Source organism: Sander lucioperca, chromosome 2 (genome assembly GCF_008315115.2).
Source record: "Sander lucioperca isolate FBNREF2018 chromosome 2, SLUC_FBN_1.2, whole genome shotgun sequence".
NCBI classification, from domain to species: domain Eukaryota; kingdom Metazoa; phylum Chordata; class Actinopteri; order Perciformes; family Percidae; genus Sander; species Sander lucioperca.
Genome location: NC_050174.1, coordinates 18,154,185 through 18,176,812, shown reverse-complemented (window position 1 = coordinate 18,176,812; position 22,628 = coordinate 18,154,185). Strand labels below are relative to the sequence as shown.

General features: G+C 43.4%; 1 protein-coding gene across 1 annotated transcript; it reads left to right on the top strand.

Annotated features, from left to right (window-relative positions):
• The first annotated feature begins 1,647 nt into the window (after positions 1-1,647).
• Positions 1,648-22,297, top strand: LOC116048186 (trafficking regulator of GLUT4 1). The gene is made up of 5 exons (XM_031297165.2): positions 1,648-1,939; positions 15,559-15,781; positions 17,938-18,227; positions 19,485-19,617; positions 22,278-22,297. Exons 2-5 carry the CDS (start codon positions 15,613-15,615, stop codon positions 22,292-22,294), a joined length of 609 nt encoding a protein of 202 aa, XP_031153025.1. The 5' UTR covers positions 1,648-1,939; positions 15,559-15,612; the 3' UTR covers positions 22,295-22,297.
• Positions 22,298-22,628: the final 331 nt, after the last annotated feature.

Sequence of the window (22,628 nt, the reverse complement as noted above, 5' to 3'; positions counted from 1 at the left end):
TCCATAATGTTGTCAGACAATAATCTGAGTCTGTCAGTGGCAAAAACAGAACTTTTAGTGGATGCTGACTGACGCTGAACATCTGTCCTATGAGGGTTACAAAGATTTTTGTTCACATCAGTCACTTGGACACCATTACATGGGGAAATGTTGAAAAAATGTAGTGTTGCAGTTCACCAATGTGACCACAGGAGAGCAGTGGATAAGTAACGTTTCAAAATAAAACCATTAAATTAAAGATATTCTGTACAATGCAAATTCTATAATTATTAGGGGTCAAAAAATGAACAACGTTAGCATTTGTTTGCTGTTTATTGGAAGCCATTTCATGATGCAAAGGTTGATGTTGTATAAACATCATGAAGCTGAACATGATGATTTAAAGCTGTGAATAATAATGATATGTTCTATGTTCCCAGTGGCGAGTGTGCGGTTGTAGACTGGTGCATTGTTGGATTGTGCTCCATCAGCAGAATCACTGCAGCAGCGTGGAGGGACTGAATGATCTGCAGCAAGTTAACCACGGTTAACCAAGAGCGAGACAGGAAATCTCTGGCTGGGTTTCCTCCAAAATAAGAGCACCACTGTCACAACACGTGCTTGTACAACCCGTTCTCACTCCGGACGCATGGGCAGTGGCTGTCAGCGTCAGATACGAAGCATAAATCTCCCTTCAGCGTGTGTGTAGAACGCAACCGGTGAGAGCAGCAGCTATGCGGCGCGTAAATATGACGTAGTATTAAATAGGTATGCACCGAATCCAGGATTCGGCTTTGGATTCGGGCGAATATTGGGCTTTTTGACGGGGTTCGGTTTCTGCCGAACCTTAGAATTTTTTTCCACCGAACCCTACGCGCGCTGCAGTGCCAATTTCTCTCGTGGTGGCAAGGACCCTAAACAACTTTGACGCTGTGAAAACATTTGCGTGTGAAACATCCGAAAGAATACAAGTTGTGCATGAAGGAATCTACAGACAGCAGCCGAAATGCAGCAACTTCAGGTACGGCAAAGGAAGGACAGTCATAGCTAAAATAAAATAAATAAAATGAAAAATACACTGCTGTGGACGTTGTTTACGTCATTAAAAGTCATCGCTCCGAGAGATGTCCTTTTGCCCCCTACTTGTACTTGCTCTCATATTACATCAATAAAAAGTCAAGTTGTCTGTCTCACAACTGAGTCTGGTCTCAAGTCTTGACCACCAAGTCAAAGTCAAGTCGAGTTGTTGATCAACATAGGCGTGCGACTCGAGTCCCCCACCTCTGGCAGCATATATAGGGAACGTGTGTTTTAAAATCTACACCTCCCCACGTGGCCGGGTTAGCTCACTTGGTAGAGCAGGCGCACATATATAGAGGTTTACTCCTCGACGCAGCGGCCGCGGATTCGACTCTGACCTGCGGCCCTTTGCTGCATGTCATTACCCCTCTCTCTCTCTCTCCAATTTCATGTCTTCAGCTGTGGAATTAAAGGCCTAAAATGCCCCCCCCCCAAAATAACCTTTGAAATCTACACCCTGCCAATAGGCTTTTATTTTGAAAGCTTTTAAACAGGCACTTCTTTTTAGCTTCACACTGGTGGAAGATGGAGATGAAAGAAGAAGCTACTGTACCACACACACACACACACACACACACACACACACACACCCCCACCCCTCCCTTTCCTTTCACCTCTTGCAGAGGAACAGAGAGAAAGCTGCAGCGACGTCCCACTTCCCTCTGCATCACCACAGATCTGCACAACAACAACAATCAATAAAAACTCTAAAGAGCTTTTTTTCCCCCCACATTTTTTAATACTTGTGTGTCAGATTTTTATTTATTTTTTTGTGGTTATTTCCCCCCCACCCCCCCGCCAGCTCTGTGTCTGGATCTTTTTCCTCCGGCAGCAGAGACACGATGAACATCAGCCTGCAGCTCCCTGTAGACTAGCACAGGTAAGACTAAATCCCCTTTTTTCCTCATTTCGTGCATCTGCCGTGTGTGTAGGAAAACATGTGGGGTGCCGGCCGGCCCCCCCACCCGCCTACCGCACACCTCCATCTGGATCTTTCCGTGTTTCCTTCCCTCTGATGGCTGGTGCATTTGTACATGATGTCAGTGTTTAATTATGTATTCAATCTGTCTGGAGTCAATGTTGCTTTCAATGCATCACATCCCAGTTCTTCCCTGCTCTGCAGCTTCACCAAAAAAGTGATTTTTACTCTTATGATTTTCTACATAAGCAGGAATAATCACTGTTCTATGTTAAATGCCGGCTTTGTTTTCTAGAAAACGGCGTGAGGAGTCAGAGAATTATTGTAGGATCACTGCTGCTTCTCTTAACATTCATGTCATGTCCGCCCCTACGTGCAGGGAAAAAAATGGGAGTCTATGAACAGAAATCATCAGAAAATATTGATGATTTTCAGCGACAAATGCCTTGGTTTAGATATTACAGCAGTGAAACCTCCCATTGGAGAAGCTTTAAGCAGAAGATGAATGGTTGTGTGTGTGTGTGTGTGTGTCCCACACCCCCCAGGATTAATGACTTAATAGAGGATTCATTTTTCAAACTACATCATGTCTGAAGAGAATCAGGTGTTCAAATTGTCTAAAAATATGAACACAGATGGTTTTTTTTAAATGCCAAAGGAAAGATAAATCATCTGACTTTCATCAAAGGAGATGAAATTTCGGTTTAATTTTGGATTTAAGTGTTTGTGAAGCTTCAGTAAATGTGGCTGCCTTCACAATCTGCTCTGTAGTCAAAGAGTGTGTGTGTGTGTGTGTGTGTGTATATGTTTGTCTCTGTGTGTCTTGCTGTGTGTGTGTGTGTGTGTGTGTGTGTGTGTGTGTGTGTGTCTCTGTGTGTGTCTTGCTGTGTGTGTGTGTGTGTCTCTGTGTTTCTCTGTGTGTGTATGTGTGTGTGTGTGTGTGTGTGTGTGTGTGTGTTTCTATGTGTGTGTGTGTGTGTGTGTGTGTGTGTGTGTGTCTCTGTGTGTGTGTGTGTGTGTGTGTGTGTGTATGTGTGTGTGTGTGTGTGCAGAATGAAGATCTGCACTGTGGACACAAAACAGACAAGAGATTAATTTAGCTTTTTTAAAGCCTTTGATTTGTAGATAGTAGATAGTATTGGTACTAACGTTGAGGTTTGGACAGAGCAAGCATTGTGTAGGTGTCACTTTGGCCTCTGGGTAACTGTGAAAAACATTTCATTAGAAAACCAAACAGCAGCAGTGGTGTGTGTTCACAAACAGTGACTAAGTCCCACTGTGTTGCAGTAACGTGGACATCAGAGGACCTGAAGTCTGACTGGACTCACTAATAAGACTTTAAAATGACATTTATTTTTTACTTTTAGCACATTACAAATACAATCTGCTCTGTAGTCAAAGAGTGTGTGTGTGTGTGTGTGTGTGTATATGTTTGTCTCTGTGTGTCTGTGTGTGTGTGTGTGTGTGTGTGTGTGTGTGTCTCTGTGTGTGTCTTGCTGTGTGTGTGTGTGTGTGTCTCTGTGTTTCTCTGTGTGTGTTTGTGTGTTTCTCTGTGTGTGTTTGTGTGTTTCTGTGTGTGTGTGTGTGTGTGTGAGTGTGTGTCTATGTGTGTGTGTGTGTGTGTGTGTGTGTGTGTGTATGTGTGTGTGTGTGTGTGTGTGTGTGTGTGTGTGTGCAGAATGAAGATCTGCACTGTGGACACAAAACAGACAAGAGATTAATTTAGCTTTTTTAAAGCCTTTGATTTGATAATGTTAATGTATTGGTACTAACGTTGAGGTTTGGACAGAGCAAGCATTGTGAAGGTGTCACTTTGGGCTCTGGGTAACTGTGACAAACATTTCATTAGAAAACCAAACAGCAGCAGTGGTGTGTGTTCACAAACAGTGACTAAGTCCCACTGTGTTGCAGTAACGTGGACATCAGAGGACCTGAAGTCTGACTGGACTCACTAATCAGACTTTAAAATGACATTTATTTTTTACTTTTAGCACATTGCAAATACATCTTCAACGCAGGACTTTCGTTCATTACAAAATGGGCGTTCGTGTTCCGATACGGCTATTGTAGGCATTTAAGCTTACAAATCACAATTGTGGTTTCCCAAATTGACATTAAGTTTCCCTAACTGCAGACAAATGTATACGGAGTTCAAATCATCAAAGTCTATGTCAGATTGTGAACCTTCTCTAACCATTTTCCTAATCTTTTATATCTTGCTTGGAGGCGTCTCTCTCCCTCCTGTCTTCCGGACAGATCCTCCAGCTCTTACACACACACAAAATCGAACCCCCCTCAACACACAAAGGAGGAAAACTTGAACAGAAGTTAACAAGCCGAAGAGGGAGAGGCCAACACATTCACACACCCATCGCATCAAAAAGTGACTCTTGGTCAGTTGTCTTTGGCGTTTGTTACTGACGCAAAAAGAAATATTTAGACGCGCTTGGTCGGGACTCTTGACGTCACTTTTTGACGCTCTGGGTCGGGATGTACGTTTAACTGAAGAACGAGACAGTTAGGTTTAGGAAAAGATGGTGGGTGGGGTTACAAAATGTACGTTTCAGTGACACATGGGACATGAACCCCGGTCTCTATGGTGAAAGTCCTGTGTTGTTTGACCCATCCACCCCCCCAATCTCTCTTCTCTCACAGATTTCCGGGCTTTAATACTACTCTCTACTGTTCTACTGTCTCTCTACATACTACTCTCTACTGTCGTCTCTCTACGTACTACTCTCTACTGTCGTCTTTCTATGTACTACTCTCTACTGTTGTCTCTCTACGTACTACTCTCTACTGCCGTCTCTCTACATACTACTCTCTACTGTCGTCTCTCTACATACTACTCTCTACTGTCGTCTCTCTACATACTACTCTCTGCTGTCCTCTCTCTTCATACTACTCTCTACTGTCATCTCTCTACATACTACTCTTTACTGTCATCTCACTACATACTACTCTCTACTGTCGTGTCTCTACATACTACTCTTTACTGTCGTCTCTCTACATACTACTCTCTACTGTTGTGTCTACATACTACTCTCTACTGTCGTCTCTCTACGTACTACTCTCTACTGTCGTCGATCTACCTACTACTCTCTACTGTCGTCTCTACGTACTACGCTCTACTGTCGTCTCTCTTCATACTACTCTCTACTGCCATCTCTCTACATACTACTCTCTACTGCCGTCTCTCTACATCCTACTCTCTACTGTCGTCTCTCTACATACTACTCTCTACTGTCGTCTCTTTACATACTACTCTCTACTGTCATCTCTCTACATACTACTCTCTACTGTCATCTCACTACATACTACTCTCTACTGTCGTGTCTCTACATACTACTCTTTACTGTCGTCTCTCTACATACTACTCTCTACTGTCGTCTCTACATACTACTCTCTACTGTCGTCTCTACATACTACTCTCTACTGTCGTCTCTCTACATACTACTCTCTACTGTCGTCTCTCTACATACTACTCTCTACTGTCGTCTCTCTACATACTACTCTCTACTGTTGTCTCTACATACTACTCTCTACTGTTGTCTCTCTACATACTACTCTCTACTGTCGTCTCTCTACATACTACTCTTTGCTGTCGTCTCTCTACTGTCGTCTCTCTACATACTACTCTTTGCTGTCGTCTCTCTACTGTCGTCTCTTTTCATACTACTCTCTACTGTCGTCTCTCTACATACTACTCTCTACTGTTGTCTCTCTTCATACTACTCTCTACTGTTGTCTCTCTACATACTACTGTCTACTGTTGTCTCTCTTCATACTACTCTCTACTGTTGTCTCTATATAATACTCTCTACTGTTGTCTCTCTACATACTACTCTATACTGTTGTGTCTCTACATACTACTCTCTACTGTTGTCTCTCTACATACTAGTCTTTGCTGTTGTCTCTCTACATACTACTCTCTACCGTTGTCTCCCTACAAAGTACTCTCTACCTTTGTCTCTCTTAATACTACAACATCTTACAGCGCCGCGGCCGTGCTGCTGCTCTGCCCGATGCATTCCACACAGACGCTAAAGGGTGATTTTTACGTTGGTATCTGACGCTGAGAGACCCCGACCAAGCATCGGTATTGTATGAGTTGGGAGTGAGAACGTTTGAAGAGACAGGGCCTGCCCGTGGCATAGTCAGGAAAAAAATTAGAACAAAACGACAAAAACGTAAAAAAAAGTTACCAATATGTTGAAAAATAAGATGAAAAAAGGCAGCGTTTTGGTGTCTAAACTTAACTGTCGTCGCTGCATGACGCTCACTTTTTGTCGGCTAAACTCAACTGTAACGGCCTTTGCAGGACCAGCTCACAGTCACCTTTTCTCGGCTAAATTTAACTGTAAAGACCACTTAACTCAATTATCATGTGACCGGTCGACGGTAGCCTAATATCGTAGACTATCAAAGGAATTATTGTGCTAAATGTTTTCGTACGATATCATTCAAACCCGTTCATGAGAATGCGTTGATTTACTGCTGTGATGTGCACATTTCTCCCCACGAATATATGAAGTATCTATCTTATGTAAACATGTAACGAAAAGCACCGAGGAAGTTTCTGTCAGTAGTCATCAGCAGCAGGCTGAATTAGAGACCCGCATATCTGCTGCTACACGCAGAAATCTGTAATGAAATCTTCATCAAAGTTAAAGGTCGAACTCAACATGATTGATGAGGTTTCTCTGCATTTTGAGGAAGTGTGCACTTCTGCCAGAAAGCCTTGAGATCTGATCTCTTAACAAAATGGTCTGAGCCGGCTGAAGTGTAAGTGTGTGTGTGTGTGTGTGTGTGTGTGTGTGTGTGTGTTTTAACGTCTACCTTGGCTGTTGTGTCTCCTGAATTTAAATTAAAAACTAAACTGCTGCAGCCCTGCGGCTCTGTGGACAGTCACTCACTTTGTTCGGTTTCCAGATTTAAATGCACTTATTTGAAGAATCTTTTGTGTCTTTTTGTTGAAGTCTAAGGGCCCTATTTTAACGATCTAAGCGCACGGCGTGAAGCGCCTGGTGCAGGTGCGTTTAGGGTGTGTCCAAATCCACTTTTGCTAGTTTGACAGCGGAAAAAAGGGTCCGTGCGCCGGGCGCATGGTTCGAAAGGGTTGTACTTAGTGTCGTCATTAATTCATAGGTGTGTTTGGGCTTAACATGCAATAAACCAATTAGAGTGTCATCTCCCATTCTCTTTAAAAGCCAGGCGCGTTTGTACCTTGGCGCATTGATATTATGATGGTGGATCTGCACCGTAATAATTTTTATTTGTAATCTTCTGCATGTGTGTGTGTGTGTAACAAGCATATTGTGTGCACGCTGTGCACGAGCCCAGGAGCATTTTACTAATTTTCTGTTAAAATAACAATGAAATGCTGCGCTATTGACTTTAGACCAGGTTTTTGTTGGTCAATGGCGCGATCACTTCCCGCTGCCTCAAGATAGCAATACGCCAAGAATGCACCTGAACACACCTCCCTGTAAGACCAGCACGCCCATGGGCCACAGATGGGCGCAGGTACATTTGCTATTTAAACGACGCGGGCGCTGGATGGAAAACTGACAACTTCGTCCGTCTTAAACTAGGAAAGACACTTGCGTCGGGCTTTGCTTTGCACTGCGCTGCACTGGGTGCAAGATAGGGCCCTAAGTCTCTTAAAACAAGACAGTAGGACACTCGCTTCTGGAAAAGTCTCAAGTTCTTTATTTGTCACAAACACAACAATTACACAAGTCTTTGTCCGGAGACTCCCTCCAACAACGCTGCTACAGATATGTTATGTATGCTACGCTTTTCTTCATGGCTTTGACGCTAAAATAAAACTAGACAGTAAAACCAGTCAGAGACCTTGTCGCTTTGTTCTACGCTTGCTTTCGATGCTATATAACATATTAAGAACAAAATAAGGACAATTCAAGACATGCGGTTATGGTTGGGGTTTAAATGCGAGCGTCAAAAGCGAGGGTCCAGGGCGAGGATTGAAAGCGAGCAAGTGGGTGTCTGAAGCCAGCTTTAAAAGCATCGCAAGGGTCAAAAGGGTCCCAAGTGAGGGTCGAAAGTGAACAAACACGTTATAAAAAAACTCCGACAAAAGCGTTGAAAGTCCTAGACAGACAGGAAGTGTTCCTGGTGTAGGTAAATGAAGTATTGTCCATTGGGACACTAAACCTCTGCAGGTTTTCAAGGACTGACCGCCCCAAATGTGGACAACTCTGACCAACCATTATCTATTATATTTAATAACCGTTCTGTATCAAGTGCAAACATCAGCTGACTGACGGACAGTGTTGTAGTCAAGACCACCTAAACCAAGACCAAGTCAACACCAAGACCATGAGTGTATCAAGACAGAGACAAGTCCGAGACTTTGGGGGGTTGAGATTGAGACAAGACCAAGACCTTGAGGGGTTGAGACCCAGACAAGACTGAGGTTTTGAGGGGTTGAGACGAGACAAGACCGAGGCTTTGAGGGGTTGAGACGAGACAAGACCGAGGCTTTGAGAGGGTGAGACGAGACAAGACCGAGGCTTTGAGAGGGTGAGACGAGACAAGAACGAGGCTTTGAGGGGTTGAGATGAGACAAGAGCGAGGCTTTGAGGGGTTGAGACCGAGACAAGACCGAGGCTTTAAAGGGGTTGAGGCCGAGACTTTGAGGGGTTGAGACCGAGACAAGACCAAGACCAGGCCAGTATCAGACAGCCAGAACTTCTTCTCCTGTTTCCCGCGTTCACTTTCTTGGGAGTGCGTGTTAAAGGGTCTGGGAGAAGTGATTAACAGTAACACATTTCAAACTAGAACTAAGTCAAGTTATTGGTTGCATCTGAAACGGAGGGAGGAAGTTTTACACCCAATCACAGTAATGCACAGGCAATTCAGCGAATATATCTGCAGTTGTGGTCTTGACGGGTCTTGAAATAAAGACCGAGAGGAGACCGAGTAAAAATGCAGCCGATTCCGAAACGCAAGTGAGACCTTCAAAAAGTGGTACTCGAGACCAAGACCGGTCTCGAGTACCACAACACTGCCGACGGACTAAACAAACATGACGAGAGCGTGGAGTCATCACGCTGCCGCTGCAGAGCTAAAAACAACTCTCTGAAGCTTTAGCGGCCGTCTCTCCCTGATAGTTTCCCTCCTCTGACTCTGGAGAGAAGCACCCGGCGCTAATCCCCCTCTGACTGAGTGCGGAGCGAGCGACAGCGGGTTAATTGATATGACACGGCGGCTGTTTAGACCTCGACCCTCTTTAAAGACCTTCCACCTTTCTCTTCAGCTCTAATGGTCAAGAAGAAGAAAACGTTTAACTCTTGTCAGCAGAAACGTTATACAACTACAGTACTCAGATCATTTACTGCAGTAAAAGTACTAATACACAAAATAAGTTAAAGTCCTGCATTCAAAACCTTACTGCATTTTTTTCACCTTTGTTGATGTTTTTTGAGTAAGATCCTTTTTGTTCAACATGTAACAGCTCCCAAAATCCCCATCACCAAACACACCAGACTCCATGTAAATAATCTGTACTTTTAGCGTGTATAGAGCCAGCATATTTCCACATGTAAATGGGTGAATTAAGTTTTTTTTTCAACCAAACCAGAGTGGTGATTGTTGGAACAGTGGAAAGAAGAACCAAGACGGCTTTTGATAGTTTTATTTTATTTCTGTCCACTTTGAATGAAGTGTGTCTTACGATGATAAAAGTACTGATTATTTACATGGAGTCTGGTGGGTTTGGTGATGATGATTTCATGTTAAACTAAAAGGATTTTACTCTTTAACAAAAAGGTCTATCTCTGTAGGGATCCTTTCCATAATGTTGTCAGACACTTAGAATAATAATCTGAATCTGTCAGCGGCAACAACAGAACCTTTAGTGGACGCTAACTGACGGTTTAATGTTACATTGCAGCTTGTTTCTTACTTAATACTGGACCAGTGTCAAAGATTGTTGTTCCCATCAGTCACTTAGATACAAAAACATGGGAAAATAGGATCCAGGTTGAACAAACAAAAACAAATTACCCTTTAATAAATCAATTACAATACCCGTGATAGTATAACAAAAATGGAACAATGGCAGAGCACTTTCTAGCGTGTAATGAGTGTATTTACTTTTATATTTTAAGTACTTATTTCTAGATAAAACGTAGGTACAAGTAAGGAAGTTTGAAATGCAGGAGTGTTTTAATTTCACCTTGTATCTGAGGACTTCTTCGACCATCAGGTTCTCTTCGATAAAGAATTAAATATGTGGAATAAAACTCAACAATGAATCCGCTGATGTTAACATGATGTCTGCAGAGGTCCTTTTGCAGATCAGCTTCCTGTTTTTAAATGACACTGCAGCTCTGCACGCTGCTGCTGTAACTTAACACACACACACACGCACACACACACAGGCACACACAGGCACACACACGCACATACAGGCACACACACACACACACAGGCACACACACACACACACAGGCGCACATACACACAAACACACACACACGCACATACAGGCACACACACACAAGCACACACACAAGCACACACACTCACACACATACACATGCGGGAATATAAAGAGCACTTCTGTAACAAGACTGCATTTGTCAGCTGAAGCAGCGCCGCAGCGTTTGGTCCTCAAGGGGCGGGGGGGACAGTACGCAGTGGGGCAGGGGAGAGGGGGGCAAGGGGGGAGGGGAGACAGGGGCGAGGGGGGAGCAGTACGAGTCATCGATCGAGTCCTGCAGGTCTTTACAACGTTAAGTCAGCTGCTGCAGAGACTTCTCTGCCCGTTAAGAAGCATTAAGAAGTACATTTACTCCAGTACTGTACTTCAGCCCAGATGTTGAGGTACTTGTACTTTACTTGAGTCTTTTCTTTTCATGCCACTTTCTACTTCTACTCCGCTACATTTCAGAGAGAAATATTGGACTTTCTACTCCACTACATTCATCTGTTACAGCTTTAGTTACTAGTTACTTTACACATTCAGATTCCTGCACACAAAACACATGTAGTATATAACATCTGATGTTTGATTATGAATGAAACTAGCCAACAATATAACGGCCTACAAGTCAGGCTAAACTGTACAGACAATGAAGCTGCTACATTCACAGTTAAAACCTTAACTGCTTAATATTTACCGCTGTCTCTCACACACACACACACACACACACACACACACACACACACACACACACACACATTCCTCAAAGGAGTTCACTACTTGTTGTGTATAGCCTAAGTTAAGACGCTCAGATCCGGCGGACGCCCAGCGGCATCACATAAAAACCGATAGCAGTATCGCTTGTCCTGGAGATTATCGGTACTTGGGTACTGACCGGTCTGGAACCGGTACAGGTTTAGAGCCGGATCTCGACACCCATCCCTAGTCAACGGAGATATTGGGAACCAGGGAAGAGCCGTTCAAAAAGTAGGCGCTCACTGTTAAGCTCTATTTGCGTCATTATTCACAGAGAGAGACTGAGGGGAAAGTTGTAGTTATTTAAAAACCCTAAAAGATTCTTTTGAGAAAACACTAGGGGCTGCGGACCACCCCCCCACCCCTCCCCCCTCGCTGCAGGAAAGCTGCAGCAGTGTGGAGGCTGCTGCAGGAAAAGTGTTTCAGCGCTGCATCAGAAAGGGTTCCAGTGGTGCATTAAAAATACATTAAGTAGCATTTTATAACCAAAGCCAAGCCTCAGTGTTTAAGCATGCGTTTTTAATGATTAAATAAGAAACCGTTTGGTAAAAAGACAGAAATAGAGATCATGCTGTTTCATTATTCTTTTTTCTAAAATGTATTTTCCACGACACAAAGATTCATGCACACTAGAATTGAAGACATATATTGAATCTAGTACAGTGATGTTTCCTACTGAAAGTTCTCCTATGATGTCTTCCTGAAAAGTTTCCTGGAAAGAACTAATATGCTACGTGTGTGTGTGTGTGTGTGTGTGTGTCTGTGTGTGTGGGCGTGTGCGTGGTTGTGTGTGTGTGTGTGTCTGTGTGTGTGTGTGTGTCTGTGTGTGCGTGTGTGTGTGTGTGTGTGTGTGTGGGCGTGTGCGTGGGCATGTGTGTGTGTGGTTGTGTCTGTGGGTGTGTGTGTGTGTGTCCGTGTGTGTGTTTCTCTTTGTGTGTCTGTGTGTGTGTGTGGGCGTAGGTGTGGGCGTGTTTGTGTGTGTGTGGGCGTGGGCATGTGCGTGTGTGGTTGTGTGTGGATGTGGGAGTGGGTGTGTGTGTGTGTGTGTGGGTGTGGGCGTGGGCGTGTAGGCGTGTGTATGTGTGTGTGTGGTTGTGTGTGTGTGTGTCTGTGTGTGTGTGTGTGTGTGTGGGTGTGTGCGTGTAGGCGTGTGTATGTGTGTGTGTGTGTGTGTGTGTGTGTGTGTGTGTGTGGGTGTGTATAATCCATTCTGGGCTTTTTCAGAAGTTTGTGTTGCAGAAGCGGAATTAATTCCACACATACACAAGTCGCGGCACACTGTTATGTTATGGAGGTTTAGAAAAAGCAGCTCATGGTTACAAACAAGTTCACAATGTTTGATTTCCTCCAAAATAATACGACTTAAACCGTCGAAATAGTTGACTTTCTGTCAGTGAACTAATGGTTTCAGCTGTAATTTATCAAGTGTTGGGAGTTTAATTTATAAAGAAAACATCAGATTTTACACTCCTCATATCTTTTTTGTGCAGAAATCTTAATTTGAAGAGAAACTAAAGCTGTCAGATACATGTAGTGGAGTAGAAGTAGATGGTAGCACGAAAAGAAAAGTACAAATACTTTAAGTATACTCAAGTAAATGTACTCATAGTTCCTTTCCACCACTGCGTCACTAAATCACTGCAGTATTCTCCTTTAACGAGTTATTGTGATTGTTCGTACAACAGTTTTATCTGCAGCTGGTTAATAGTTCTGTGTGTTTAATAGAGCACTGCAAAAAGCAAACTCTTACCAAGTATATTCGTGTATTAAAGTCTGAGGGCCCTATTTTAACGATCTAAGGGCACGGCGTGAAGCGCAGGTGTGTTTTGGGAGTGTCCAAATCTTGTTTTTGAGTCGTATCTCAGAGGAAACAAGTTTTTTTTTTACATCTCATAAGATTTTTAGTCTGTGGTGTTTTTTGTAAAAGATGGATCATCTTGTTTGAATTGGCCTTTTTTCCAGTGTGTTTCTGGTTTAACGAATTGTTTGGGGATGTATAATCTTGTACAGTGATGCTTTCTGCTGGGACCTCTCCTAGAATGTGAACAATCATTTCCTAAGACGTTGTCTGAAGAGAGCGAGATATATATATATATATATATATATATATATATATATATATATATATATATATATTTATATAGACATATCTTGGTCTGTCAGTGTGCGGTGGGACTTTAAAAGAAACTCTGCCTGAGCTCACGTCCACCTACACCAGACACAGAGCCAGAAATCTGTTGAGTCACTGCAATAAATCAACAACCTTATCAGCCCACACAGAGACATCTGTATCATATACATACAATATATATTACATCGGTATCACACAGATGGATCTGTTTTATGTTGTGTGCTACAGGCAACTAAAACTTTCTTATTCTGGAAAACCGAACGTCTCAATCAGACGAGAACTCGTCTTCATTTTCTGACAGAAAAGTCTCACCACCCAGGCTGTTCTCATGAACCATTCATATACTTTCAAGATAGGGAACGGAGTTCGTGTCCCGGGGGAAAACACAAGACTTTCTTAAAGGAAATGGGTGTTTGTGTCGCTGGAGTACTACCCAAGGGGGCCGCTGTTTTAACTAGGGATGCACTGAATCCAGATTTTTGGGGTTCGGCCAAATACCGAATCCACTGGTTAAGATACTGGATAAGAATCCACTGGTTAAGATTCTGATCCGAAACCGAATATCAAATTCTCCTCCCATCCTCAGTCCATTAACACAGTAAACACATTCATGAAGTAAACAGTGACTGTCCTTCCTTTGCCGTACCTGAAGTTGCTGCATTTTGGCTGTGGTCTGTAGATTCCTTCATGCACAACTCGTATTCTTTCGGATGTTTCATACGCAAATGTTTTAACAGCGGTTATGCTGTGTATTGTTTAGGGTCCTTGCCACCGCGAGACAAATCACCATTGCAAATTGAACATGTAGCTGGACTTGGCCTTCTTTTGACTGAAAGTACTGCCAAACAAGACTTTTTCTGCTCCCATTTTCACTTTCTCACAGCCTACTGCATTGAACGCTCCACCTACGTAAACACCTTCCTGCAATCAACGGCGGCGTCATTACGTCATTACGCTTGCAGGGTTCGGGTCTGTGGAAAAAAATTCTAAGGTTTGGCAGAAACCGAACCCCGTCAAAAAGCCCTATATTCAGCCGAATCCGAAGCCGAATCCTGGATTCGGTGCATCCCTAGTTTTAACCCAAACTACAATCTTTTTTTCTACACTTAACTAGTCGTTTTGGTGTCTAAACTTGTCGTGTGACCAGCTGGTGGTTGCCTAATTACGGAGGGTATCATATGAATTGTGAGACTGTGTTAGGAGTGACACTGTTCTGGGAGCGTGCCCATTCGTAGTTGGATTTTCCGAGGTCAAAGTCGGAAACACGCCCCCTGTCTGAACTCAAAATCCAACAGTACTGAAAGCTGTAGTTAAAAGTTAAGCACGTCTGTCATATTTGACTCTCACTTAATAAGTCGTACACAAAGTCCTGTCCAACTTCTATCTGTGTTACGCTGTTTGTATGCAAAAAAAAACAGCGTAATGCGTTGTTATGAACTTATATTGATAACATTGGCTATCCTGGCTAGAGCTAATGAAAACAATGAAAAATCCGACATGTAAATGGAATGCATTCAACTCAGGCATGACATCATTCCGAGCTCCGGCATCCGCGTTCCCAGGCAAATGGAACGCACTATGAGACCGTGTTGGGATTAAGACCTTGTTGAGAGTGAGACTGTGTTGGAAGGGAAACCGTGTTGGGAGGGAGGGAGGGAGACCGTGTTGGGAGTTAGACCATGTTGGGGGGGAGACTGTGTTGGCAATGTGGTCATGTTGGGATGGAGACCATGTTGGGAGGGAGACCATGTTGGGAGTGAGACCTGTTGGGAGTGAGACCGTGTTGGGAGTGAGACCTATTGGGAGGGAGACTGTGTTGGGAGGGAGACCGTGTTGGGAGGGAGACCCTGTTAGGAGGGAGACCCTGTTGGAAGGGAGACTGTGTTGGGAGGGGGGGAGTGAGACCGTGTTGGGAGTGAGACCATGTTGGGGGGAGACCCTGTTGGGAGGGAGATCGTGTTGGGAGGGAGGGAGTGAGACCGTGTTGGGAGGGAGACCCTGTTGGGAGGGGGGCCATGTTGGGAGGGAGGCCGTGTTGGGAGTGAGACCATGTTGGGATGGAGGCCGTGTTGGGAGGGGGGCCATGTTGGGAGGGGGGCCTTGTTGGGAGGGAGACTGTATTGGGAATGAGGCCGTGTTGGGAGGGAGGCCGTGTTGGGAGGAGGGCCTTGTTGGGAGTGAGACCGTGTTGGGAGTGAGGCTGCGTTGTTTGTCTGACTCAGTCTCTGTGATTTGTTTCAGAGAGCGCCGTACCTTCAACTTTTCTTCAACCCTTCTCTTCGTCTTCCCCGTCTCATGGCGACCAGCAGCAGCATGGAGGAGTCCCAGCAGCCAATCAGCACGCAGCAGGGCAGAGAGGCCGACCACGCCCCCGTGACCTTTCAACCGGCCAGCGCGACGCACGCTCCGGATGCCAATCAAACGGACGACATGGAACACCTCACCGTGATCGGCGAAGTGGAGAGTAAATACACCCGTCCTGTAAAAACAGTCCGTGGCAGGAAGTTATAAGTATTTTTATTTAAGTAGCCTTGTGTACTTAATAACCTTAGTTCCTTTGCTGGTTCAGATTAATAAAACCCAGTGTAGCAACAAATAAAATATGATGTATGACCAAAGAATAAAGAGTAATTTCAGTATTTTTCAACCTGTTTTCATCAGTACTTTTAGTATGTATAGAGCCAGCATATTTCCACATGTAAATGGGTGAATTAAGGGTTTATTTCAACCAAACCAGAGTGGTGGTTGTTGGAACAGTGGAAAGACGAACCAAGGCGGCTTTTGATAGTTTTATTTTGATTCTGTCAACTTTGAATGAAATGTGTTTTACGCTGATAAAAGTAATGATTATTTACATGGAGTCTGGTGGGTTTGGTGATGGGGATTTCGGGGCTGTTTCATGTTAAACAAAAAGGATCTTACTCTTTAAAAAGACCTATCTCCGTAGGGATCCTTTCTATAATGTTGTCAGACACTTAGAACTTTTAGTGGACGCTGACTGACGTTTTAATGTTACATTGCAGCTTGTTTCTTGCCTAACACTGAACCAATGTCAAAGATTGTTGTTCCCATCAGTCACTTAGATACAAAAACATGGGAAAATAGGATCCAGGTTGAAAAATACTGAAGTTACCTTTTTTGAGATAAGGGGAGAAATACACAAGCCAGCAGCGTACATTAACTCCATTCATTGAATATTAAAATGAACAAAAATATACTCTTGGTGGATTTTGGCTGCCAAACAGTACTGTTATAAATGAAAACCTTTATTTTAAAACTAAGGTTAGCGTTGTTCTTCTTATTTTCATCAAATCTCAGGAAAAAACAAAAACCAACAACATGTTAGTGTGTCTCTTAATGCTGTCTGACTTTCTGTCTTTGGCTCTCAGCTCCAAGCCCTTAAAGCTCAACAGTGTGATTCTGGAAGTAAAAAGCACGTTCATTTTCTGCGTAAGGGTTTAGATTATTATCCATAATGTCTAAATGTCTAAAAACAGCCGAGGTAGACTGACCCCGAGCTACGAGATTGAGAAACGTAAGTTTCTGCTCCTGTTAGAAGTTAAAAGTCCGTATGAAATCAGCCTTGTTTAAACAAAAACCTGTTTTATTCGCGACCCTATACATACTACCGGCACATACGGGTACTTCACTAAAAGTCAAGGCCGCGCCCCCTTTTGGGGGATAGTAAACAGACGATCCCATAGAAGTGTGTTTGGATCATAATTTTGACAAATGTGTGTGCAGTTTTTTCTTGTTAAACAGATGGTTTGTTTTATACACATGTCTAATGTTTATTGTGTGACTTTGCCTTAACCTGAGCGTTCACAATACCGTAATAAACTAAGGTTGATCGCCGTCATGTCCCCTCAGTCTTCCCCCATTATCAGTAGATCAATGACCCAACACAGTGGCCGCATACTGCTTATGTAGAAATACATATCTGATTCAATCACTATTGTTAGGCAGAGTTATTAATAACCAACTGTTCGATCTATAAGCTGAGATTTAGTTGGAGACGACAGTCTGATGCTGATAAACTGTTTGCAGCCTCCCACTAAAGCTAACGTTAGCTAGCTATCCTTCAGTAGTAACTGTCACCAACATCATTTACCACACTGAGAATATTCACGTTTCTTATGAGCCTCATAAATCAGTGTGAAAGTCTCGATTAACCAGCTACACAACAGCTTTTTCAGCATTTTCCTGTTTCTCTCCTGATGCGACAGTGCGATTCTTCCCTCTCATAGGGAGCCTCGGTGATGCCGGTCTGGTCTGGAGCCAAAGCCCATCTATCAGGATCTATTTTACGACATGGCAAGAGGACAAATCGAAGACCAGGGTTTTTGGATGTATTGTTGGTGCAACAAACTAACAAACAAACAAACTTTTTGTGCCAAATCAAATGTTTTATGGTCACGATTCAACTCGTAGCTGGTTGGCTCGGTTCCAGGTTTAAAACTCTTTATATCAGCATTTAATGAAACGTCAACGGAGATATTTAACGTGGAAAAACACTTCAGGAACCAGAGACGTAAAGTCAGCGAGAGCTCTTTTGCTTCCTACTTAAGATGTGAATCTACATAAAATACATAGTTTTGTTTCTCTCACCTTCTCCTCCAGGTAACGGCGTGGGTCCTGTGCGGGTGGACTCGTCTCCCACGGTGTCCTCCGTGTCGCCCAAGCTTCACGCCCAGCCGGGCGGCCACGCTAACGGCCGGCCCGGTCTGAGCAGCCGGTCCGGCTCGGTGGCGGCGGGCTCCCCCAGGCCCTCGCTCACCCGCCGGCCCAGCGCTATCACGGAGGCCGCTGCGGACGGGTCCAAGCCCAGAGACTACCTGATCCTGGCCATCCTGTCCTGCTTCTGCCCACTGTGGCCCATCAACATTGTAGCCCTCGTCTTCTCCGTCATGGTACGAGTCAATCACTTTCTTCCCGGGACATGAACACCCGTTTCCTGGGTGAAAGTCTTGTGTTTTCTCCTTAACTTCTACCTGGCTGTAGAAAGGGAAATCAGGTGAAAAAGACACAGGCCCGATGGCCAAGATATCTGACTTCAATTACTGTAATTCCTGCGTATTTGTTGATAGGACTTATGGATATCAAAACTCATGGATCAAGCTGAGACGATGGATTAAGTTAAGCAAGTTTACTGAGTCCATCATTAAAGTTTACAAACACAGCTGTGGGTTCACAAAAACAGAGGCTAAGTTTCCCTAGCAACAGATATCAAGTCAGAGCCCGGTCCACCAAGATCTTGGTTCGAATGCGCGCCGAACTACCCTCTCCCTACGTTCTTATCCTCACCAGGGGTGGGTGTCTCTTTGTTTCTAGGCAGAATCTGCTATCTTCATACACCACACGCCAAGGTTGGGTCCTCTGTCTGGTACAACTTCCTCTTCTTGTTCTCGTAACCTTTAAACAATTCACTTTTATGCCATATAAGGCCAAAACTATTTCTAGGACTTAAGCTTAAACTTCTGTGCATCAAGAGGTCACCCGGAGTACTTTTAACCACTTCTTCTATCTGACTGCACACAGCTCTTTAGCAATGAGCACATACACACATTTACTTAATAAAATATTCCTACACGGTTCACAGTCACCTTTTCTTGATAAATTTAACTGTAAAGTTCGCGACCAAAAAAACCGACCAAAACATTTGAACAAAAAGTTGGCATTTTAAATTTTGACTCAGAAAAAGAAAAATGTTTCACGGTCGACAGGCAGACAACACGTTGTTCAGCCTGCAGCAATGTGGACGGAGGTCATTCTCTATCAGAAATATTGGATTTCTTTCAACCAAATTTCCCAAAAAAGTAAGGCTGATGGTTCCATGCAACGCTCTTCGCAAGTAAAATAAATGATCAGTTCACTACTTTCATTGAATTTGGGTGTTTTATTCAATTGTATAGCATTTGGAGAGAAAAACTTGAAAAAAGAACGTTGAAAAAAACACAAAAACTCACGCCCAGACGACAAAAAGGTTGAAAAAATCGACAATCATTGAAAAAAGTGACACGAATGTTGAAAAAATTGACAAAAACGTTGGAAATAAAAAACTGGCTATTTCAAATGTCGAGCCAGAAAACCCCAAAGGTTGCATGGCTGACAGGAAGACAACAGCAGGGTTTTAAACACACGTTGTTCACTGTTTCCACTGTGTTCAGTCCCGGAACAGTCTGCAGCAGGGCAACGTGGACGGAGCTCGGCGTCTGGGCCGTAACGCCATGGTCCTGTCCGTGGTCTCCATCCTGGGAGGGATCGTCATCATCGCCGCTGGCATCGCCCTCAACTGGGGACGTGAGTTACATCTGAACATTTATTCAGCTGGATCAAAACTATTCTTTTGCTCCATCCATCCATCCATCCATCTTCTTCCGCTTATCCGGTAACGGGTCGCGGGGGTTTCTATTCTTTTGCTCCTTTCAAATCAATTGGAAATATTGTGAATTTCTTTTGAAACGTTGGGATATCCTCTAGAGCAGTGGTTCTCAAATGGGGGTACGTGTCCCCCTAGGGGTACTTTGGAGGACTGCAAGGGGGTACGTGACATTTTTTGCTTTTTTTCGAAGTTTGTCACTTTTTGAAGTTTGTCATTTTTGTCGCCCTAGTGTTGCCTTCCTTCTTTCGACTTTGTTTTTTTTCAAAGTTTTTATTACTATTTTAGACCTATTCTTGCCTTACTTCTTTCTTTCTACCGTCTTTTTCCAACTTTTTGTCTCCTTTTTCCATCATCATTTAAATGTTCTCCAGGTACAAGGCTGTTGTTTAGTAAATCTATCGCTGTATTCTTCCTCTTTATATAGACTTTGTTTTTCTACCAAAAATTATTTGCCTGGTTAGGGGGTTCATGGCTTAAAATAACTTTTCAAAGGGGGAACATTAGTGAAAAAAGCTTGAGAACCACTGGTCAGGAGGTTTGAAATGATCTGCTTTACATTGCAGGAGTTTGTAATGATTTGGCTGCCCGTGGAGCCAAAATGGCTCTGGGGACTTTAGACTCCTTTTTGAAGAGGATCTGTGACAGTTAGCCATCTTTTATTCATTCATTCACTGAGGGTTGGAGGAACACAAAGGCCATTTACTGAATATAAACACTGTTTTAGTGGATGAACTGAAATGTCCTCGGCTCTGAATCCCGCTGAGCCGAGAAGAGAAAATGTATAATCACGCTGCTCTAATGAACACGTTTGAAAAAGTCATTTAAATCTAGAAAACCAGCACAATTGGTCTTTAGATTGATCTTTCTTGTCACATAAAGCATTTTTTTTTCTATTTCTTTGTTTTAATGTACTAGCAATGGTTGATGTTTTACTGCAATAAAAACACTAATACCGCGGTAAACCCACTCCACAACAAGTTAAAGTCCAGCATTCAAAACCCTTAGGGCCTCCTGCACAATGGCTGCGTGGCGTGAGCGTGGCGTTTCTGTTGCGTGTCAGTTGCGTGGCGGCTGCGTGCTGTTTTCTATGTCTTTGCACACCAGAAACGTGTCTGACGTGGCGCTGCTGCTGCTGCTGCTGCTAGCCTTGTCTGGACACATGTATGTTTCCCATAAACATAAACATAAATATATACTGATTTGATTACAGCAAAGACAACGTCGGCAGTATTGACAGCAAAATAGGCTACAGAATATTTCGTTCTGTATTGACAGGTGCAATATTTGAAAATATATATATTTTTTCATTTATATCTGCATTTATGTCAAAACCTAGAGACTTGCAAACATCAAAATGGCATTTATTAATATGTATTTGTGTCAAAATGACATATAAACGTATTCTATTCTATTTTGACTGGAAACGCTTCCAACACGCTTGCATGTCGTGTGAAAAATATGCGCCGTTCCTATTTCTAGCATGCACGCGTTTTTCAGCGCCTGAGACGTGCGTGTGGAGATCTCACTGAAGTAAAAGTGTTGTTATCAAAATGTAGTTCAAGTACTGAAAGTAAAAGTATATTTACTGCAGTCAAATCTTCACTGTCAGTCGTCCAAAAAGTATTTTTCTTTTTCAGCTTTAGACTTGCAGAATGTAGAAATATATATATATACTTTTTACTGCACTACATTCATCTGTTACAGCTTTAGTTACTAGTTACTTTACACATTAAGATTCCTGCACACAAAACACATGTCGTTTATAAAGGCTGATGTTTGATTATGAATGAAACTAGCCAACAATATAACGGCCTACAAGTCAGGCTAAACTGTACAGACAATGAAGCTGCTACATTCACAGTTAAAACCTTAACTGCTTAATATTTACCGCTGTCTCTCTCTCTCTCACACACACACACACACACACACACACACACACACACACACACACACACACACACAAACACAGGTTTGTGGCACTATCTTTGTGGGGACCCGTCATTGACATAATGTATTCCCTATTCCCCCATTCCCTAGCCCCTTACCCTAACCTTAACCATCACAACTAAATGCCTAACCTTAACCCTTACCTTCACCCTAACCATAAACTAATTCTAACCCTAATCCTAAAACCAAGTCTTAACCCTCAAACAGTCCTTTAAACTTGTGGGGTCCAGCATTTTGGCCCCACAAAGCTGTTGGGACCCCACAGGTATACTGGACCCCAGAATTATAGTTAAACAAGACCACACACACACACACACACACACACACACACACACACACACAGACAGACACACTCCTTTCCACTTTCTAAAATGGGAGTATTCTTCTTTACTTTTAATACTTTAACTACATTTTCCTGATGATACTTACAGACTTTTACTGAAGTAACATTTTCACTGCAGGACTTTAACTTGTAACAGAGTATTTTTACAGTGTGCTGTTCGTACTTTTACTGCAGTAAAGGATCTGAATACTTCTACCGGCGCTGCACTGAATCAGAAGAGGTCGCCCCATGATGTCAAGGCGATTTTAAACATCTGTGATATTCTGTTTCCTTTCTCTGTCTCTCCAGTGATTTTAAAATCCTGATTTTAAAAAAATCGTCTGGAGCGGCGACCTCAAGGACTTCCCGACCGACACGACACCATTTCCTCCCCCCGCCCCTCCCCCCCCCCGACTCCCTGAAGCACCATCGTTTCTCAAAGCACCTGCTGCACCGGATGAAAAACACAATCTGTTCCTGTCCTTTTTGCTGTTGTTTCTCGCTGCACGCCGAGCATGGATCTGCCTGACGCTCTACCTCCGACACGACCGACACCCCCCCCCCCCCCCGGCTCACACGAAGGAAAAGAGGATGGATCGCACCACACTCGTTTCATTCACCTTATCTCCTCTCAACCACGAACAAGTCCCGTCACGGAAA

Bases quoted from the DNA above. Each gene is read 5' to 3' on its own strand.
- LOC116048186 (XM_031297165.2), top strand. From the start codon at position 15,613: ATGGCGACCAGCAGCAGCATGGAGGAGTCCCAGCAGCCAATCAGCACG. The intron at 15,782-17,937 runs GTAAATACACCC...CTTCTCCTCCAG, and splicing joins CGTGATCGGCGAAGTGGAGA to GTAACGGCGTGGGTCCTGTG. The intron at 18,228-19,484 runs GTACGAGTCAAT...CACTGTGTTCAG, and splicing joins CCCTCGTCTTCTCCGTCATG to TCCCGGAACAGTCTGCAGCA.